Raw genomic sequence first — 13,138 nt, forward strand, 5'->3', positions numbered from 1 at the left:
ATGTTATGTAAATTGAGATAATTTACATTGCTTTAAAAAGTTAGCCAATGTTTAGAATATCTTTAGAGCTTCCATTCTTTAAATGAGGGCCCTGAAGACTAAAGTTCACTTTAAGGTGACCCTTCATTTCATAACCCTATGGTAGTGCTCAGAAGTGTTCCAAACATTAAGGATTTACTTCATGTTCTTCTGCTCTGAGAAATACTCATTAGAAACCCCCAGTTTTCACAGTGCAGAGGTTATGAAGAAGACTGTGAGACAATTTGTTATATGAATTTAATATTGGCTGTTGTTTGTTCTTTGTTCCTTGCGTGACATTTACAAAGGACATTTACTTAGGATTTTGTACTGCCATCTAGACAGGGAAACGAATATTCTCCCTTGCTCATGACAACATATGTAAACCCTATAATACCCAATTTGAGTGACTTAAAAAATAATAAAAATGTCACATTGCTGATATTACAACACACAAGAAGGGATATTACCTTCCAGGGGAAGAATTCTAATTCTTTTCCATTAGCATATGGTTGCTTCTGTATTTGCTGAAGGTTCATCTCATGGAGACTGTAAGCCACAGCATACACAGCATTGTATATATTGTAGCTCTCTTCACTCATGGCTGGGTCAAAAATGTGTCTGGGCAGCATCTCCAAAGAAGCATTGGGTTGGCAGTTCTCCAAAAGTTGACAGTCAAGCTCAGAAAATGAGCAATTGAAGAACATAAACCAAAACTTAGGAAGATAAGTGTCTTCAGGGTATTTGTAGGGATTAACTGTATGAATAAAATTTGTAAACTCAACCATCTCTTTATGATGGTGTGTAAAAATAAGACTCCCATGAAATGAGTCTACCATGAAATAATCAGCATGGCTGACAGCATCCCACTGAGAGTTTAAGACCCAGACTTTCCATGTCATAAACAGGTGTCCAATGTGTCTCATTAAGCCTTGTGAAGATCCAATGTCCCCATATATACCTATCACATTTACTGAGGATTCCTGAATCTTCTCTAGATTTATCCATAATTCATTGGAAAGTGAATTCATGTTTCCAGAGATCAATTTCAAAAAGGCTATGCAGATGCCATTACTCTCCATATCTTTTCTCAAGTCTGACAGCATCTGATTTCCTCTGTGGTCATCTGGGAGGATCAGACCAACCCAGGACCAACTGAAATGAAGCAGCAAAGAGACTATAGCAAGTGATAGATATGTGTCCTTGGCGGCCATCTGATAGAGACAATTAAACTGACCTTGGTCATTCAAGGTAGAATCAAAAGGCCCAAAAGAGAGCTGTAGAAAAAAAAATGGTAACCAGATAAAGAACACTGGCATTAAACACAATTTCCATCTTGAATCAACAAATGTAAACAGTTAGGATGAAGATAGTTTTGCCATTTTTTAAAAGGCAAAAAAAAAAAAAAAAAATACAGAGTTTTTCACAAAAAAATTACTGACAGGCTCAGCCACCTCTTATTCCTTTGTATTTCAAGTACTAGAAATACGGATCTATCATCAAGGACCTTCACATTCGCCTTTGATAGTGGATTATCTCATGCATCTTTTTCACATTTTCAGACACCTATACTGTTAACAAAGAATACATGACTCTTAGGTTTCACACCTCATCCCTCACCTGAGGTATTTTGTAGAGTTGTAGTAATGTCCCAATGTGAGCAGATGTTGCCCATGATGTTCCTGTGAGTGCAGCAGGTGACATTCCCTTTTTTGCACAGTTGTAATTAAGTACAGGATTCTTCACTCTTGTGAGCCAACTAAAGGGGCAAATAAGGATATACTTTTCAGTAAATCCAATATTATGTATCTCAAAGCCCAAGGTTGTGTTGGGTAGAAGATGAGGATTTCCGTTGATCTCCTCAATGGCAAATATCAGCATCAGAAGAAACTGGTAGTTCTTAAACTTATACCTGCATAGATGTAATAAAATCACAAAGGAGAAAAACATAGACCTTACAATCTTAGTACTCAGTGCAATGGCTTTTATTACTCAAATGTCAATACTTCTATAAAATCCATATTTTAACATCTTTTTATGAGTAACTGAAAGTAGAATGAGAATTTTAACTAGAATCAGGTAAGATCTTGCAGTATTAACACTCATTAATTATGGTCAATTAAAATTTTGTTTTCTAATCTTTTATGTGCAGAAAAACATTTAAAAAACTGTCCATGAGGATCAATCCTCACTCAGAAAGAAAAACAGGGTGGACATTGGATCAAGGAGAAAACAGAGGGCCTCTTAAAGACTCTACCCAGCAGAATATCAAAGCAGATGCTGAGACTCATAGCCAAACTTTGGGCAGAGTGCAGCAAGGTGCCAAAATTAATCAGATCAGGAGTCTGTACATCTCAGTTAACTTGTATATAATTATAATAATGATTCTGAGTCATGTTAAGAATATCAAATACCGTACATCTTTCATATTCATTATCTAGAATATGTATCAAGAAGGTCTAAGATTGGATCCTGCCGAACATGATGATATGACTCTTTTGTTGAGGACACTACATATTTGAATGACAGAACATGGAGAAATCTAGCTGGTACTCACTTGGATGCTTTATCTCTGCTGCCTAGATTCACAGTGCTTAAAGGTGTTATGGATGCTACCAAAGAAAATAAAAGCAACCATCACTCTCACTCATCTCTGAACCATGAGGGATCCAGTAATGACTGGCTTTATATGATATGTTCTTTGGTACAAAAATGGGCACACAGGTTATGTGGAGCCGCCCTTTTTCTTATTTGACATAAGGTCCCCTCCATGGTATGGAATACATATGGGCACTATAAAAATGACCAGGTGTCTTTGCCTAAGGAAGAGACCCAAGGAGAGCAATTTATACTTTTATTCTGCTAAGTGGGCCCACTATGAAATCAACTAATGACTGATTGCTATGCCCACGGATTAGTACATCCCTCAATTCTCATCATAGGAGTTTCTTTTTGTAGTAGATGTCACATAATACAGAAACAAATCACTGATCATGGTACAGACAATAATAGACTATTAAATTCATCCTTAAATGAGGCATACATGTCATAAACCCTATCATGAAGGCTGAAGCATCCTGTTTGAAGAGAAGTTGGAAGATTTGAAGGGTCAGAGACTGTGTATAAACTCATGGAAACAATATTTACTTTCTGTGATAGGCTAGTTGCACGTTTGAACTCACAGTAATGATAAAATCATGTACAAGACCATTCTCAAACACTACAAAATGCCGGAATGTGAGGGTGATGGGCAGGAAATTTCTATCCTACCTGAGATTTATTGAGATATGATGGCTACTAAGAAAGAGAGAGAGAGAGAGTTTCTTCACTGTTGTAACCCCTAAGAAGTCAACCACACTTAAGGGAAGGCTCAAGTTACAGGAGTAATGGTGGAACACAGACTGTAGTTGAAATTCAGAGTTAGCTGAGTAAGGGGTTAAAGATGGACAGAGTGAACCTGGGAAGATATAGTGGTATTGGTGAATATGATCAAAATATTTGTATGAAACAATTAAAAAGTTAATATTTAAATTCAAATATACAATAAAATTATATCTGAGAATAATTTTCAGAACTGTGAGAAACAAGAAATAAATAAAGTTTGCCAATAGACAGAATCAATTAAAATGTATCTGTAATTGGATGATATGTGTCATTTTTCAAAACTTTATGCATGTAAGCAAAGGCCCTTGGAACAAATTATAGACTACCATCTCTAGTACATGTTTCATGAGAAAGCAGAAGAGGGGCTCCAAGCGTCCAAACACAAAGCAAGGAAATGGAAACTTTACAGCCAAGAATTCATATCTTAATGACTTTATATTATATTCATGTTTTAAACTCTGTTTGAAATGCAACACAATTTCATTTGATTCTTTCTTATTCTTTTCACAATTTGAAATTTGTATTCCATATATTGTTTAAACATTCATTTTGATTAATATATATTATATATTTTCATGAACATGTGTAATGTCTTTTTTGTATAATGAAAAGATTTTTGCATTTTGCTTTTCCTCCCATCTTACCTATCTAAATCCATGCACTCCTCTCTTTTTACAAAATAAACAGGCAAATTTAAAAACATAAACAAACTATTATCTTTTTTAAACTTAGAATGCTATACACCATTAATCCTAGGCCTCAAAAGGCAAAGGCAGTTGTTTATCTGAGTTCAAGGCCAGCTTGGTGTATATAGTTAGTTTCACAAGGAAACCCTGTTTAAAGGAAAAAAAGAATAAAAAAAAAAAAAACAGATAGGCAGGAAGGAAGGAAGCCAGCAGGCAAAGAAAACAAGTCTCACAGGGAAACCCTATCACTGACCAGCAGTGACACCTGGACACCTCCTGAGTGAAGGCTGTGGAGAGAGGGACAAGGCGACAAAAAGAGGGACACCAAGTCTATGCTTTGATCAAGATGTCAGTTTAATGGATGTCAGGTTTACATTTAATTAGACAGAAAAGTACAAGCAGATTCTCATGTAGGAGCTTTACTTGGTCAAAACAGAGGAGAGCTCACTCAAGGTTACACAGAGTCTGCTATCTGGTTACCATGGAAGTAAGGAATTTCCTATCTAGTTCTCCCGGTCAGAACCTTCTTGTTATGAAATTGCCAGGGTCAATCTCTTAGCCTCCAAGCTTAGATAGTAACTAGGGCCGAAAGGCCGAGTTCCACTGCACAGATGCACTTTCCATTTTGCCAGTAACTCCAATTGGGCTGCCACAATTCCTCCCTTTCGAATTAAAACAAAGGGACCGTGTCTGTCTTAGGTGGGGGTGATTCCCAATAAATGTCTTACCTGTCATGGGAGAATCCCACTTATAGGGGGATTTCTGTGTCTTTGGTTGGTATATATCCGATCACCCAGAACTAACTGGCCCATCACACAGGAAAGGGGAGGTTAAAGCTGATGTGTGAGCTGGGCAAGCTAAGCCCCTACCTGGGTCAAGGGAGTCACAGCATGCTTCTGTTCCATGGCCAAAAAGACTTTGTGCATGGTCTCATTAAATCTAGCTTGGTGCTGTGGAGCTAAGTGGACACATCTGGCAACTACAAAGATAAATAGTATCAGACCAGCCAAACATGCATAAATGAACATTCAGGATGGATCAAGAAGCTTCTTCAAATGTATCCAAATGCATGTCAGGAAGGAAGAGTCTATATCCAGTGGCTCCACAACATTCTCCTGTAACTTAGTAAGATCATTAGCAAGCTGAGCAGATAATTGTACATACTTTGAATCCCATGGCCCTTAATAAGAGTGGAAAGCTGTTGTCTAGCTGAGGACATGTTAGTGACAGGAAAAGGGGTAAGACAGAATTTACCATAATGAGGGTCACAGGAATATATAGTCATGTTTCTTACTACTTTAATTTCTTCTGACAACAAATCTATTTGTTGCTGCAAAACCAGAATGGCCTGATGAAAATGATTATTGACAAGCAATTGAGTTTGATAAGCAGTAGCTGTGGTATTAACTGATTTAATGCTGCAGCAGTAATGGTATTTTGAGAAAGAGCCACTGCATCTGTGATTCCTCCTGTGAGGGTGCTGCTGTAATAGCCATAGTAATGCCAAAACCTCTTTTAAATCTAGTAACAGTCATAAGTCCAACTTTATGATAATCATCTGGGGAAACAACTGGTACCCACAAGCTAGCAGGTGTCCTAACAACTCCTGTAAAAAAACTTGACATTCCAACAGGAGGAAATTCTGCAAGAGGCTATAGAACAATGAATTTCTGCAGATACCAATGGACTGCTAACTAGTAAAAAGAAAAAAAAAGGTGGCTTTAAATAAACCTTAGCAGGAGAAAGAGTAAGAGTAACTTTTGGGGCTACTGATAAAGGTTTGCCTGCAATAGCATTAAAACGCATAGCACCATTTTCTACAATGGTCGTATTAAAAAAGCAGAGAGATCTAATGTCCATGCAACTCAACTTTCCACATAAGTAATATGGGCCCATTACCCATGGATACTTCATAGGTATGCCGTTAGCATCAGCCACAGGGTCAGTGTGTTGTCTGTCCCATAATCCTGGTTTATTGAATGCCTTCAAGGGCTGATGAGGAGGTAAACAATGAACCTAGGGTAAAGGAAGACCTACAGAGGTAGAATAAATACTCCCTTCAGGCCAACTAGGTAAATCTACTAAGGTAGGCTGATCAGTTAAATTACAATAGCTAATGGCAACTTGAATATTAGTCAGTAATAATTTATTTCCCAAATCTGGCTTTAGCCTATAACTATCAGCATGTCTTCCATAGTAAAGTTGAACACAAGGAAGATAAAGCTTAATATAAGAACGCCCAATGAATGAACCAGCAATCCTAAAACAAACTGAATCAGTAAAATTATAAAACCCAGAAATATCTGTAGAAGTATCTGCAGAAGAAAAAGGTAAGACTAAGCTATCATTGTTAGAATACAAGGCAGGAAACAAAGGTGCACTAACATGTACAGGGAGATCAAGAGGGGTGTTTGGCACTAAAGCCCAAAGTTGTAATTCAGCCTTCACTGGATGAATCAGCTGCAACAGGAACAGCAATATCGTCACTTTGTGCCACACCCACTCTAGTGTTGTCTGTGTAGCATAACAATAAATTGTGCTGCTAGATGGGCAATATGTTTCCCTCGGGAATGAACTTCCTGGAGGTCCCTGGCAAAGTGTCCACCCTGACCACCTAAACCAAAAAGACGTATTCTGAGATTCCTATGCTTCCTCGTTTGCAGGGTTGGATTGATGAGCTTTTTGTTGTTTCTCTTGGAACAGCACAATTAACTATTTAAGGAAACATATTTCTGATAGATTATTAAAAGCTTTAGCAAGAACAGGGTAAAAGAAAAATAAAAATTTAGGAAAAGTAATGAGTCAGATTCAGTATCAGAAATTGCTTGTAAAAAATCCAAACATTGTAGGAAATAAAGGAGTAAGAGCTTTACACAGGTGTTTATGATGAGGCAGAACGAAGATAAGTAAACATAGGAGGTCAGAAGGTTCTATATTATACTATGAGTTTTATGGACAGGCTACCTCGAGCATCTTATCTCTAAGGAGGACTGTAAATCTTTAGCTGACTTGGCTCGGAGGGCCATAACAGTCCCTGCCTTTCCACTCACTAATTAGTAGCAATAAAACTTTTATGCCCTTTGTTTACTTTGAGTAAAAGCTTTTAGGCCTTGAAAACACTGCTAGTTAGAGTCTTTCAGATGCCCTCAGTAGACTCCTGTCATACGTTCAATGCACATCCCATCTGTCTTTCTAAATGAGGATTGATCATCTTACCCCATGTCCGCTCTCTTGATTATCTTTTTTAGGTGTATAGATTTCATTGTGTTTATCATATCTTATAGTCTATATAAGTGAGTATGTACCGTGTTTGTCTTTCTCCTTCTGTGATATTTCACTCAGAATGATCTTTTCTAGATCTCACCATTTGCCTGCAAATTTCCGATTTCCTCCTTTTTGATTGCTGAGTAGTATTCCATTGTGTAAAAATACCACAATTTCTGTACCCATTCTTCCATTGATGGACATCTGGGTTGTTTCCAGGTTCTGGCTATTACAAATAGAGCTGCTATAAACATGGTTGAGCAAGTATCCCTTTTGTGTACCTGAGCAAACTTTGGGTATATACCTAGCAGTGGTCTAGCTCGGTCTTGAGGAAGCACTATTCCTAATTGTCTTAGAAAGCGCCAGATAGGGGGGCGGAGCCAAGATGGCGACTAGCACACACAGTTTCTGAGCAGTGGGATACCTGATCTTCTGAGTTGGAGAATGGAAGGACCCCCAACCCAGGAAAACCACAGCGAGGCTTTCTGAACACCAGAGAACATCGCAGGAGGTGAAAACTTTGGCCTCCGGTCACCCGGAGACTTGCTTGGGGAGGGAGAGAAAAGATCCTTTGTTCTTGCTGCACTCCCTTCCCCCAGACCTCCTTCCTCCTCCGCACAGTGGCACAGCGGACTCATCTTTCTCAGCGCAGACCTAACTGCCTGGGGTATACAACCGCTGAGACGGAGCCCCAACCACTTTAGCGGCAGACAAAAGCCAGCAGTACGTACCCCGGAGTCCCAGATTCGCGCAGCAGCTGTACCATCCTCCCAGGGCGCGAATCTGCTAGACACCATACTAGCTCCACAGGATCGCCATCACTGACGTACGACCCGCCCAATCCCACAGTGACAGAGAATACGCTATATACCCACCGAAACCAGGCAGAAACGTCATACAACCTGGACACACCAGGCACTGGGCCTCCCAAGCTTGGAGAGCACAACGAAGAGATCCCAGGACTTCCCAGAAAGCATTGGGACTAGCAAGCCAGTCTCCAGTTACAGCAGGACGTGGCAGCGGAGCAGTACTGAACTGGCGGGGCACCACAGCCCTCCAGTTTAAGACTAACCAGGGCCAAACCAGAGAACAGAGAGCCTGATTACCCCATCCCTGCTGAAGTGACCACCCTGAAATCTCCAGCTGCAGCAAGACCTCAGAACCTGGCAGTGACAGCAGCACAGAACTGGCGGAACACATCAAAGAAGCAGGGCCAAACCAGAGAGCAGAGAGCCCCCAATACCACGATCTCGGCCAAGAGACCTGCCTGTAAGTGAGTGCACCCTTGAGAATCTGCAGTTCCCCAGATCCTGGGTCCTTCTAAATCAGAAGCCAGGCATCGAACCCCCCTCCCACCCACATACCGACTTTGGGAAACAGAGGGGCACTAGGGACATTGAAGTTCCTGCCCTGTGGGCCTGATTGAGGAGCTAAGACAGTTAATACCAGAAATTGCGCTGCGATCATCATTAGCGCCTGCGACATATACAGTACAGAGCCCCTCCCACACACTCAAGGGTTCAACATTAGCCATCACTCTGTCCCTAGAGAAACTCATCCACGCACACTTACACACACAGACACACACGCGCGCGCGCACACACACACACGCTTGCATTTGCCCCGTTTGCGCCTGCGTACTTTCCTCCCACAGGTACAGCTAGTCCTCAGCACACACTGAGAGTGCTCAGCTTCCTGAAGAACTCTCCAGACACCAGAGAGAGACAGCACCAGTCTGATCTGCAGAATCCAAAAACAAACAGGGAAGGTTTCAGATAAGCCAATGGCCAGAGGTAGGCGAAAGAACACTTCCAACATAAATCAGGACATCATGACTTCACCAGCAAACCCCAAAATCGATGGATACACCAATTCAGCAGAAGCACAGGAAAATGATTTTAAAGCCATGCTTGCCCAATTATTTGAGGCTCATAAGGAGGAAATGAACAAGTCTTTCAAAGAGATGGCCAGTCAATTGGAGGCAAAGAAAGAAGAAATAGACAATATCCTTAAAGAAACACAGGCAAACATAGCCAAACAAATAGATACACAAGTAGAGGAAAAATTAGTGGCATATAAGAAGGAAATGAAAAAAGAAATAGAGGCCATCGTTGAGAGACAGGAATCCAAATTCAAACACATGAAAGAAATGGTGCAAGGCATGAAAACAGAATTAGAATCAATAAAGAAAACACAAAATGAGAAAACCCTTGAGCTGGAGAACTTGGAGAAAAGATCAGGAACCACAAAAGTAAGCATCACCAACAGAATACAAGAGATGGAAGAGAGAATCTCTGGAGCTGAAGACACACTTGCAGAAATGGATACTTCTCTCAAAGAAAAAGTAAAATCAGAAAAGTTCCAATCACAAAACATCCAAGAAATCAAGGATGCTATGAAAAGACAAAATCTAAGAATAATAGGAATTCACGAAAAAGAAGACTCCAGACTCCAAGGTCCAGAAAATATTTTCAAGAAAATCATAGAAGAAAATTTTCCCAACTTAAAGAAAGAGATGTCCATAAATATACAAGAGGCCTACAGAACTCCAAATAGACTAGACCAGAAAAGAAACACATCACGTCACATCATAGTCAAAACACTAAATCTACAGAACAAAGAAAAGATATTAAAAGCAGCAAGGGAAAAAGGCCAAGTAACATATGAAGGTAGACCTATCAGAATCACGCCAGACTTCTCATCAGAAACTATGAAAGCCAGAAGGGCCTGGGCAAGTATCATGGAGACTCTAAGAGATCACAAATGTCAACCCAGACTACTATACCCTGCAAAGCTTTCAATCAACATAGATGGAGAAAACAAAATATTCCATGACAAAACTAAATTTATACAATATCTACACAGCAAAGCATCCCTACAGAAGATACTAGAAGGAAAACTCCAATCCAATGAAAACAAATTCACCCAAGAAAACAGGGCATACAGATAATGTCCCAACAAAAATGAAAAGAAAACAAGCAATGAATCAGGGTTAGATCATCGACTCCATTACAAAAGGAACTAACATGCATTGGTCACTATTATCTATCAATATCAATGGCCTCAACTCACCAATAAAAAGACACAGGCTAACAGAATGGTTAAGGAAACAGGATCCAAATTCTGTTGCATCCAAGAAACACACCTATGCAACAAAGACAAACACTACCTCAGAGTAAAGGGCTGGAAAACTGTTTTTCAAGCAAACGGTTCCAGAAAACAAGCTGGAGTAGCCATCCTAATATCTAATAAAATAGACTTTCAACCCAAGTTAATCAAAAAAGATAAGGAGGGCCACTATATTCTCATCAAAGGAAAAATCCACCAAGAGGACATCACAATCTTGAATATCTATGCCCCAAATACAAGAGCACCGACATTCGTAAATGAAACATTATTAAAGCTTAAATCATACATTGATCCTAATACCTTAATAGTGGGAGACTTCAACACTCCACTCTCACCAAGGGACAGATCAACTAGACAGACACCAAATAGGGAAATAAAAGCACTCACAGAATCCCTAAATCAAATGGACGTAATAGACGTCTACAGATCATTTCACCCAAACTCAAAAGAGTACACCTTCTTTTCAGCACCCCATAGAACCTTTTCCAAAATAGACCATATAGTGGGCCACAAAGCAAGCCTCAACAGATACAAAAGGATTGAAATAATCCCTTGTATACTATCTGACCACCATGGACTAAAGCTCGACCTCAACAACAACAGAAACAACAAAAAGCCGACACGCACATGGAAACTAAACAACTTACTACTCAATGACAGCTGGGTTAAGGAAGAAATAAAGAAAGAAATTAAAGACTTCCTAGAATTCAATGAAAAGGAAGGCACAACATACCCAAATTTATGGGACACACTGAAAGCAGTACTCAGAGGAAAATTTATAGCACTAAGTGCCTGCAAGAAGAAATTCGTAACATCACATACAAACAACTTAATGGCCCAACTGAAAACCCTAGAACAAAAAGAAGCAGATACACCCAAAAGGAGCAGACGGCTGGAAATAATCAAACTAAGGGCTGAAATCAATCAACTAGAAACAAATAAAACTATCCAAAGAATCAATGAAACAAAAAGCTGGTTCTTTGAGAAAATCAACAAGATAGACAAACCCTTAGCAGACATTGAGGAAATCCAAACAATTATTAGGTCATACTACAAAAGCCTATATGCCACAAAATTTGAGAATCTAAATGAAATGGATAATTTTCTTGAAAGATTCCATCTACCAAAACTAAGTCAAGATCAGGTAGAAAGACTGAATAGCCCTATATCTCCCAAGGAAATCGAAGCAGTCATTAACAGTCTCCCCTCCAAAAAAAGCCCTGGACCAGATGGCTTCAGCGCAGAATTCTACAAGACCTTCAAAGAAGTGCTAACTCCAATTCTCCTCAAGCTATTCCACAAAATAGAAACAGAAGGAACACTACCAAACTCATTCTATGAAGCCACAGTCACCTTAATACCTAAACCACACAAAGACCCAACAAAAAAAGAGAACTTTAGGCCTATCTCTCTTATGAACATTGACGCAAAAATACTCAATAAAATACTTGCAAACCGAATCCAAGAACACATCAAAGATATCATCCACCATGACCAAGTAGGCTTCATCCCAGGCATGCAAGGGTGGTTCAACATACGGAAATCCATCAATGTAATCCACTACATAAACAAACTGAAGGAGAAAAACCACATGATCATCTCCTTAGACGCCGAAAAAGCATTTGACAAAGTCCAACACCCATTCATGTTTAAAGTCTTGGAGAGATCAGGGATACAAGGCACATACCTAAACATAGTAAAGGCAATATATAGCAAGCCTATAGCTAACATCAAACTCAATGGAGAGAAACTTAAATCAATCCCACTGAAATCAGGGACAAGACAAGGCTGTCCATTGTCCCCATATCTCTTCAACATAGTACTTGAAGTCCTAGCCAGAGCAATAAGACAACTAAAGGAGATCAAGGGGATACAAATCGGAAAGGAAGAGGTCAAAGTGTCACTATTTGCAGATGATATGATAGTATACATGAGCGACCCCAAAAATTCAACCAGAGAACTCCTTCAGCTGATAAACACCTTCAGCAAAGTGGCAGGATACAAAATCAACTCAAAAAAATCAGAAGCCCTCCTATATACCAAAGACAAAAAGGCTGAGAAAGAAATTAGGGAAACAACACCCTTCACAATAGCCACTAATAACATAAAGTACCTTGGTGTGACCCTAACCAAGCAAGTGAAAGACCTGTTTGAGAAAAACTTCAAGTCTCTGAAGAAAGAAATTGAAGAAGATATCAGAAGATGGAAAGATCTCCCGTGCTCATGGATTGGTAGGATTAACATTGTGAAAATGGCCATACTGCCAAAAGCAATCTACAGATTCAATGCAATTCCCATCAAAATACCATCTCAATTCTTTACAGACCTTGAAAAAAAGATTCTCAGCTTCATATGGAGAAACAAAAAACCCAGAATCTCTAAAACGATCCTGTACAACAACAGATCATCTGGAGGTATCTCCATTCCTGATCTCAAGCTGTACTACAGGGCAACAGTAATAAAAACTGCATGGTACTGGCATAGAAACAGAAAGGAGGATCAATGGAACCGCATAGAAGACCCAGAAATAAATCCACACACCTATGAATACTCGATATTCGACAAAGAAGCCAATTCCATTCAATGGAAAAAAGACAGCATCTTCAACAAATGGTGCTGGACCAACTGGATGTCTACATGCAGAAAAATGAAAATAG

General features: G+C 39.5%; 1 protein-coding gene across 1 annotated transcript in view; it reads right to left on the bottom strand.

The window, feature by feature from the left end:
- Nucleotides 1-13,138, bottom strand: part of LOC110549242 (vomeronasal type-2 receptor 116-like) — a 62,855-nt gene that overhangs the window by 17,494 nt on the left and 32,223 nt on the right. Inside the window, exons 2-3 of the mRNA XM_060375834.1 lie at nt 1,639-1,930; nt 489-1,295 (exon numbers count right to left, since the gene is read on the bottom strand). Coding sequence (XP_060231817.1) covers nt 489-1,295; nt 1,639-1,930 — 1,099 coding nt within the window. The remainder of the gene's footprint in view (nt 1-488; nt 1,296-1,638; nt 1,931-13,138) is intronic.

The sequence above is a fragment of the Meriones unguiculatus genome (assembly GCF_030254825.1).
Source record: "Meriones unguiculatus strain TT.TT164.6M chromosome 13 unlocalized genomic scaffold, Bangor_MerUng_6.1 Chr13, whole genome shotgun sequence".
Taxonomy (NCBI): Eukaryota; Metazoa; Chordata; class Mammalia; order Rodentia; family Muridae; genus Meriones; species Meriones unguiculatus.